Consider the following 9,815-nt stretch of genomic DNA (forward strand, 5'->3'; position numbering starts at 1 on the left):
AATCGTAATAGAGGTCGTAATAACGCTGTTCATATATATATATATATATACACACAATGTTTTTTAAGGTGTTGTGTGCCTTGAGATATTCTCAACTAGACATTAAAATCTTTACTGTGTTAGTAAGGAACATGTTTCTCTTCCTCAACGCGTTAAGGTTTGCATGATGTTATTTTGGATTTTACACATTTCTTTAAAGGAATTGTTGCAGTTGTCAACGACTTTGATATCCGTAGCCGATAATGGCTATTTAAAAGCTTAGGAGAATCTACTCACTGCGTGCCAATGCAATGAGTTAGTTAGGGACCCACTATATGATGATGTTGTTCAACAATACCATCACGATCTCCAATGGTTTGATCTAATAGTGCATTCGTCTCCAGAGCAGACCTGCCATTGGTGGGGCCATATTTATGATGCATTCGAGCCATGGTTTTACAACTGGAGTCATCTCGACCTCTCTCTCTCTGAGGTAACAATGTGATTCGCCCATCACATCAACTTGTCTAGGACCCGTTATTAGCCCATATCTCGAACAAAGCGGCAGAATCGATTGATTTTGATATTTTTTTCATAATTTTTTTTTATAAAAATTTAAATATTTAAAACTTACCCAATCACTCTAAGAGGAACCCACTCGGTAATATATAATCTATAAAAAAAAAAAAAAAAAGAACCCACTCAACAATCTATTAGAGGATTGGATTTGAATTAGATTCGGTTAAAAAAATTTACAAAATGCACTCATTAGGCAATATTTTTTATAATTGGAGTGCATTTTGAAAACATTTAGGGGGTAACGAGGGTGAGTTTACTAAGTTTATTTATTAATCTACTTTATAATATAAAAAAAAAGTGATTAGTCCAAGGACAACATTTAATACGAGAGATTCTATTGGCACACCAATTGTCTAATTTCAAAAGGATTGGTGTTGTAAGTAAAAGTTAGTGTGTTAATAATAGAATCTCTTAAAATAGGGATCTAGTTCCCTAAGATTTGCAAAAAGAAAGAATCTCTTCCATCAAACAAATTGATGCACTGACCTACAACATTTGCACTCCAAGCATCCCCCAAACTAGTGCATTCTTCTTCCCAACAAACCCCATAATTTACTTAATTGTTGATATTTTTTCTTATAAATAAATAAATAAATTTTAAAATACATTGTAAACCAGTTTAAACTAAAAAGGCTTCACTCGGCTAAAGACTATAACTCAGTGAAATCATCTGTCTTTGTACGGGCCTAGTCATACAAGGGGTGAATTTTATTTTAACACATAAACATGAAACATGAAACATGAAACATGAAACATAAAACAATGCACTCTAAGCAAACCATAAACTTCAACAAACTCCGGATATTTCAAAATCAAGCCAAAACTGAGCATTGTCTCATTTAAAAAAAATAATAATAATCTGAAGGCACTTAAAAATGAGATAAAAACTACTAATAATCAAAAGTTTATCGGCCATGGCTATTTGATCATCTACAACTTGTTATAAAACTCAAAACTTCATGATCATGACGACATCCGCAGCAGGGGGCAAAACTGGAGACTAACCTTAGAAGGCTGTGAAAGCCTTCTTTCCACCTCCACCAGAGGATCCAGCAGGAATGACTTTCAACACATTAAACCTCACAGTCTTCGATAATGGCCTAACAGAACACAGACATAAAATCAAGAAACGATAAAGCAATACAAATATTATTTGACTTACGGGTGAAACAACCCTTCTTCCTCCTCTTAGAATTTACCTGCACTGGCCAATAGTGACATGGTCACCTTCTTTCACACGGAAACACGGGGATATGTGAGCCGGGATATTGGAATGCCTCTTCTCATATCTGAAACCTCAAAATACAAGACTTCAGATTCCCTTCTCACTTTAAGAATCAAGTGCAAATGCAGATGTCAGGAAAGAATTTCGTTTGTTACTTGCCTCTGATATTTTTTCACATAGTGAAGGTAGTCTCGGCGGACAATGATGGTTCTCATCATCTTGGCACTGTGACAGGTGCCTGCCAATATACGACCTCTGATGGAAACATTGCCAGTGAAGGGGCATTTTTTATCGATGTATGTTCCTGAAAATAAAACATGTTATCCCAATCCTCAAGCTTTGTAATAGTGTGAGCTCGGAAGAATTTATCAAGCACCAACTAGAGAAATTCCTTATGCATATAGATTGCCTATCAATCAACAATGACATATTGTTTAGACAATAATTTGTATTGAGTACATCTGTGCTCCATTTTACCACCCGAGTGGTGGAACCGTGGTTCAGTGACCCAGGTATGATCCCAAGGGTCGAGAGATCGAGTCTCTCCACCCACAACTTAACCCAATACTCCTGTTTGTGGTGGTTGGGTGTATCTGAAGGGCTTAGTCTCACTTCTCAGGGGGTGGGAGACATCCTACTGCATTAAAAAAAATGAAAGAAAGAAAGAAAGAAAACTGTGCTCCATTTCTCGAATGGTATTCAAGTTAAACAGCCTATAAAACTGACAAAGGAACAGCACCACAGCAATATCTTATCTACTTCAACAATGTTCAGAAGAATGCATGCAGCTTCAAAGTAAAAATAAAAAAAATAAAAAAAATGAAGTGTGTGGTGTCTAATTTGTGTTAACTAAAGAATACCCATCAATCATGTAATGAAAGGCTAACAAAAAAATGATAGAAAACAAAATATAGAGTAAAGCTCTCCATAGAATGGAGACGCAATAAAGTAGAGAAAAGAACAATACTAAAGCAGTAGTAGTCTGTGACATTCAAAAGATCCAGCACACTCCAGGGGAGTGGTATAAGATTATATTCTTCGAAAGCCTAACACCAAAGGCATGTTGATACATATTACATGATTTAGGCCCCATGTAGGATCTTGTATATAGGCTGGAAACCCATCTTTAATCTGATAATGCAATATATATGGTAAGGATCCAATCAGATCCATAACCCAACTGAAAACATGTTATCCAATCCAATCCAGGTTAAGTCCTTGGATTGAACCCAGCCCTGTTTGAAACAGATCTTAACTCAACGAGCCAACCTCGCCAAAACAGCTTTGGACCAAGTTGTATCCTGTATTGATCCACACCATTTCAAGCCCTAACTGTCATGGTGGGGTGCATAGAATTCAAGGGAATAGATGATTCCCCTCCTTTTGATTCACTCACTAAAATGATGGAAAATTAGGGGGAAAGAATAATTTTTTTATCATGGATTTTCTGGTGAGCACGCATGCAAAAGGCTAAACTTGAAGGAGGAAAATGAGGGGAAAAAGTTCAAGGGGAAAGGGTGGGCGACAGGAAGCACAAAAGCAATTCCATCCCCACATTCCCATCGGTACCTCAAAATAAAGGAGAGGAAAAATATTTTACTGAAAAATAGAGGAGACACAAAAGAAGAACCCTTATGAGAGAAAATATTTCTTCGCCAACCATGGATATAATCCTCTTTAAGACCACAGAATGGAAACTTCAATTAGTGTGAAGCATTACTAGCACCAATCATTTAGGGGGGAAAAAGAGTCAATGCACTCCAAAAAAAATGACCGATATAGAAAAAACTGAAAAATGCTAGCCATCATTTTATCTATTGTAGAATCATGAGGAAGATATCAAACCTCCCTCCCTGACAATCAATATTCTCCCCTATTGGTCATTTAGACCCTCCCAATAAAAGAAAATATAAAAAACAATCCAGCAGAATACTTATCTTATTTATGTTGGGGGACATGAAAAGGGAACAAACCATCAAAGTTGTGGGATCAAGGCCACCACTGAAATGGTTATAAACAATTCAGTCTTACAACTCTCGATACTTAAAACCTTATCCCAAGGATTTTGGGTAAGCCAAATGAATCATGTTCCCCCATTCCACTCTGTTTTGATCCACATCTTTCGTAATTATAAGTTTGTTTGTATCTGCTTTGAATATAACAATTCACATTCTTTTAGGTCTTTCTTTTACTTGTTTAAAACCTTCGACTTTAATATCTTCCCTCATTGGGATTGTGATCGGCCTTCATTAAACATGTCAAAACCATCTCAATCAACTTTCTCCTAGTTTATTGCCTATTGGAGTTACTCCTAGGTTTTTTGAATGTGTTCATTTCTAAATTTATCATTTTTTATCTTTCCACTCATCCATCTCAACATCATCTCTTCTACGCTCAAGTTATTAATGTGATGCTACTTGACCACCCAACATTCAGCTCCATAAAACATAAATGGCTCAACTCAGGCATGCAAATATTTTATTTATTTTTTATTTTTTTATTTTATAAATTTGATTGATATGCATCAATCACATAACATTCCAGAAGCACACCTTCACTTTTAACCATCCAAGATATATGAGAAACACCTTCCTCTATCTCTCCATCATTATCTATATAAATTCAAGATGATGGAAATGGTTTTTTTGGGGTATTTCTAGACCATCAATTTTTACTGGACCTTCATCTTCTAGGTTGTCAATACTAAATTTACATTCAACATACTAAGTATTCATTTTACTTATTCTAAATCCCATGGACTCCAACACCGATCCCTATAATTCCAGTTTTGTGCTCACTCCTTTTCTTATCTAATCTCATTAACTAATACTATATCACATGGCACATCCAACTAACATACATCAAGGTACTTGCTCTTTAATACGAACAGTTATTACATTTATAACAAGAGCAAGTATGACAGCCAACAATTGGCACCAACATATCCAGATGCCACCAAATTACAGTATTGGCAGGCTAGTGAATATGAAATCTGTGTACAAGCTGACCCACCCAATTATCAATAAGCTATCTCAGACTCAAGCCCAACTAATTGGGTCTCAAATTTCAGTAACTATGTACCCCTTGACACTCACTCCTCGGTAGGGTAGGAGCCCTTCTGGGCTCCAATTACTTCATCTATGGCTCTCCAGAGCGAAAATGCTCCATAAAACATCAGCTAGTCCATAAATCTGGTTCTATAGAATAACAATTCCTTGCACCGTCTCATAATACTTCTTTATAAAATTTCGAAATAAGAAATAAATAACAATGACGAAATGTGCGCATTTTCATTTTTCTACAAGCCCTAGAATTCTGTTCAGATTTCATGTAATTTTAATTTTTGACGATTTCATGGGGAAAACAATGAAACAAAAAACACAAGTAGGTCATAAAAGAACAAATTACACAATCAAATAAACAATACAAAGTAGAAACATCGAATTGAACAAACCTTCGATAGCCTCTCTAGGCGTCTTGAAGCCTAAACCAATATTTTTTGAGAAACGGTTTCCGCCCTTCCCAGGCCTCTTACCCTTCCCAGATTTCTTCGAGCTGCAACGATCGAAACAACAAATTAGAAAATCGTACTAAAAATTGAAGAATTAAAATAATAAAAAAAAAACTATTTTTTTCTCACCATAGGAACACCTTCGGCTGCTTCAAGAATGCTTTCTCCGTCTGTAATCAACAACAACAAAAAATCAGTAAATCATGAATCCATGAACAAGAGAGATGAACCAGAACTGATTCCGAGAGTATAATAGTTACTGAAATCTAACCTGTTCAGCCATGATTGAAAGATGCTCGGTGGAGACGAAGAGAACAGATAAAGGAAGAGAGTCTTTCGTACCTGCGATTGAAACCCTAATTCGAAACGAACTATTTATCCCAACGAAGACTTAACGTGTTCTTGTGTGACATCACATGAGTGGCGAGTCGCACGACTCAACGTTTAATGGTAGGATGGCCCCTTAATGGGCCGGGTCTGGCCTTAAACGGGCAGATTCTTATCTCTCTAATGGTTGGGGTAACAAATAACAATGTTCAATCCCGGCCCGCACAATTTCATGCTTTGTAGGCCTTGTTCCCAAACCTGACCCTAAATTTGAATTGGGCCTAAGAGCAACTCTAACACACTAGGGTTATGGCCTTGGATCCTCTCCCAACTGCCATTTTACAGAGTCAGAGTCTTTCGAAAAGCACTCCAACACACTTGGACTCTGACTCTCTAGTTTAAAATATTTTAGAAAGAGAGGGAAAGGCAAAAGAAGAGAGTGAGTTTTCTCTCTCTCTCTCTACCTATTGACATAAAACATGATGGCAATTGTGAAAATTTTATTGTAGTTAAATTTATGAAGTCATTTTGAGTACGGTTGGAGTGAAGATCCCTAGAATAGACAAAATCACTCACCACAATAAAATGCCTAATAGGTATGCCTATTTGCATTGGAATTGCTCTAACACAACACAAACCCATACTTAAAATGGCCCTAATTACATTTCCCAAACCAAAATGCATGTTGGGCCGTGTAAAAAGTAGGATCATAACAACTACTTATCCGAGGTTGGAAGGCCAATATTGATGATTAATATATTACGTCAATAGAAGTATACATACGAAGTATTGGTCTACCATCTCGTAGAGAAAAAGAAAGCTCATCAAGGTGGATCCCTTTTTATTGGAACCAATTATAATTAGATCTAAATGAAACCAGAATCATTAGGTTCCATCGGATGAGTACCAAAAACCAATTCTATCATTCCTTTTTTATATTATAAATGATTGAAGTTGTTTTCATTCATTTTGTAATTAATACATATTATAATTTTTGAAAAAAACATCATTAATTTATATCTTTTATATAATAAATTATAACTAAGTTGATAATTTTCTAGGTGATATGTATATTTTTGAAAAGTAAGTGCCACTTAGCTAAGTGGTAAAGGTTTGATGAGAGTTGATCCTAAACCCCATTAAATTGAATCACTTTCACCACCATTAACCAATAAACTATTAAATTTTGAAAAGGAAAAAAGTTTCATAGATGTAAAATACTTTTCTCATTCAATTCTTGAGAATTGGAATGGATGGGTGCCCAGTTCCATTTATTTTACGCACAATAATCGAAAATTAGGAGCTAAAAAAGATGTAATGGTTCTAGTACTAAACTGAAACCAACCCATTGACACCCCTATCATACCTTGCTTGGAAAACCAATCACTCCAATCTCCAAGAGCAAAAATTCAAAACAAGGAGTTTAATCTACAAGATTTTTATAATACATTTGATCTACATAATGTGTTATTAGCAATCACAACATAAAGTGGGTGATGATGCAAAAGTTAAAAAATGAGAATAAAAGAGCATCATGTTCAAAAATATCTTAAGATGTGGAGTACATTTGAAATATTATATATTAACTAATGTTTCATAAATTGAAGATTAAATCGATTTTTTTTTTTCAAATTGAATGGACCACAATCAGATCACAGTTCAACTTTGTTGGATCGACATAGATTTTATTAAATGATATATATATATATATATAGGGTATCGTTCGGCATCCTACACTTTACCCTACGTGTTCTGTCCTACATGGGTTAGAAGTTTTGGAATAAGCTGATTTTTGGTGATGATGATCTCTATGGTGAGGAGATCATCCTCACCAAAAATCAGCCCACTCCAAAACTTCTAACCCCATCAAAAATGGTTTACAAAACAGGGACGGTCCACGATTTTTCAACTTGTAAACATGGGACTAGAAATTTCGGAATGAACTGATTTTTGGTGAGGAGGATCTTCTAACCATAGAGATCATCCTCACAAAAAATCAGCCCATTCCAAAACTTCTAACCCATGTAGGACAAAACATGTAGGGTAAAGCGTAGGGTGCCGAACATTTTGGCAAAACATTTTTCAAAACATGGGTTAGAGGTTTTGGAATGGGCTGATTTTTGGTGAGGATGATCTCTACGGTGAGGAGATCATCATGACCAAAAACCAGCCCATTCCAAAACTTCTAACCCCATCAAAAATGGTTTACAAAAAATGGACGGTTCACGATTTTTCAACTTGTAAAATGGGGCTAGAAGTTTTGGAATGGGCTGATTTTTGGTGAGGATGATCTCCTCACCGTAGAGATCATCCTCACCAAAAATCAGCCCATTCCAAAACCTCTAACCCATGTTTTGAAAAATGTTTGTCAAAATGTTTGTTGCTGAACGGGACCCTATATATATGTATATATACTTTACATAATCCACCATCACCTATTCCCTCAAGTTAATATATATATAACAATGTTCCGTAGACAACGTTTTGTCCTATATGCCAAAAAAGTTTTGGAATGGGCTGATTTTTTTGTGAGAATGATCTCTATGGTGAGGAGATCATCCTCACAAAAAATCAGCCGGTTCTAAAACTTCTAACCCTATGGAAGGTGGTTACAAACTAACGGTTAAAATGAACGGTCCACAATTCTTAAACTTGTAAATTGAGACTAGCAATTTTAGAATTGATTCATTTTTTGTGAGGATGATCACCTCACCATAGAGATCTACAAAAAATCAGTCAATTCTAAAACTTTTAGCCCATACAGGACAAAACACGTTTCTACAAAAGTTGACCCATATATATACCAATGATAAATCAACGCACTAAAGATACATGGTCTGTACGGGAATGATGTGGCAAGGGCACATAACGATAGATCTTTTTCTTTAGGATAAACGAGGAAAAAAGATCTACGATTCTGTGTCCTTGTCAGGTCATTCACATACAGACTGTGCATTTTTTAGCGAATCGATATATATATATATATATTAAAGGTTGGTCCGATTAATGACTTTGAGATCTGAGCATTTTTCACCAAGGGTTGAAAAATCATTTGTTTTAACCTATAATTTGTTTCATGAATAATAAAAATAAAAATAAATTCAAGGACTAGAAGACATCTTTACAACATCAAGGGAAAATAAAAGATTCACATAAAGAGGGTAAAATAATATGCCACACGACACCTTTTTGGGCATTTGGTTATTCCAGCCATAGCAACAAAGTTTGGATTCGATAATTATTCCTCAAGGCTTCACTTCAATTACGTTAAATTTATTCAAGAAAGTTTCATAGAACAATCGTGAAAATTTTGGGGAGCATTGAAATGATGTTTTAGAATTTCTTATCAATGAAGAACCATCACTGTACTCTCTCCCAGTACACAAATCTTCAATAAGGTCTACCTCCAAAACCTAAACCAAAATTAAAATCAAAACCATGAGGAAATATAGAAGTATTACAAGCATTTGGTTTATTTTCAACAAGATCCAACCCTCCAATTGAATTCGATGACAAGAACGATGGTAGAGATGCATCAATCAATAGCTCATTGGCTCTATTAGTGACATTCTTCTTAAGATCCTCCATTAAGGATCTCAACATCTCCAACTCATGCATGCCTAGATCTTCAATGGGTGTTTCCCACCAGAATGGGTTGTGATTTACTTTTCTCAATTGGTGAAGTGTCTTTCCTCTCTTCTTCTCATCTTCCAATTGGTTTATAACCTCGGTGTAGCCTTGATTGACCTTACTGGCTCCTCGGTTACCACCAATAAGCATTGATGGTGCACCAACGTCGAGTAAACGATCGACAACAGATTCAACAGATGGATATCCAAAAGAGAAAGCCTTCCCTGCAGGTGAGAAAACAATTATAGCAGTTTCAGCACCACATAGGATGTTGAGCTCACTAGCCTTCTTGAAGAGCCCGGTTCGTCGCTTAGAGAAGGTAACCTGTCGGGCTTCTTCTTGCTCTATTCTCTTGATTTCGATCTTTCGGCGACCCATGCTCGTCTTCCTCACCATTACCAATTGATAAGAATTAGAAATTTGGGTTTGTTTTGGAGTGGCTGGATTGACTGGAAAGTTGGAGGAACAACATGGAGATTTAAAGGGGTTGATCCCTTCATACTGATACAATAACTCCCTCTCAAAGCTGTCTAAAATCTTTCTTTTTTTTGTTTCCTTTAAATT

General features: G+C 35.9%; 1 protein-coding gene and 1 pseudogene across 1 annotated transcript; both read right to left on the bottom strand.

Moving 5' to 3' along the window:
• Positions 1-1,360: 1,360 nt before the first annotated feature.
• LOC147409391 (small ribosomal subunit protein uS17z) lies at positions 1,361-5,695 on the bottom strand. Its single transcript, XM_086428422.1, has 6 exons — positions 5,566-5,695; positions 5,424-5,464; positions 5,238-5,338; positions 1,943-2,087; positions 1,758-1,847; positions 1,361-1,658 (listed from the first exon to the last, which is right to left on the bottom strand). Exons 1-6 carry the CDS (start codon positions 5,575-5,577, stop codon positions 1,565-1,567), a joined length of 483 nt encoding a protein of 160 aa, XP_086284548.1. The 5' UTR covers positions 5,578-5,695; the 3' UTR covers positions 1,361-1,564.
• Positions 5,696-9,011: 3,316 nt separating this feature from the next.
• Positions 9,012-9,777, bottom strand: LOC147409392 (agamous-like MADS-box protein AGL61 pseudogene; annotated as a pseudogene).
• Positions 9,778-9,815: the final 38 nt, after the last annotated feature.

The sequence above is a fragment of the Akebia trifoliata genome, chromosome 2, assembly GCF_017979445.1.
Source record: "Akebia trifoliata isolate Shusen 1 chromosome 2, ASM1797944v1, whole genome shotgun sequence".
NCBI lineage: Eukaryota > Viridiplantae > Streptophyta > Magnoliopsida > Ranunculales > Lardizabalaceae > Akebia > Akebia trifoliata.

Excerpts from the sequence above, each read along its gene's own strand:
- LOC147409391 (XM_086428422.1), bottom strand. Across the intron at positions 2,088-5,237 it reads GCCTAGAGAGGCTATCGAAG|GAACATACATCGATAAAAAA; the intron begins GTTTGTTCAATT and ends TTTTATTTTCAG. Across the intron at positions 1,848-1,942 it reads TATGTGAAAAAATATCAGAG|ATATGAGAAGAGGCATTCCA; the intron begins GCAAGTAACAAA and ends TTGAGGTTTCAG.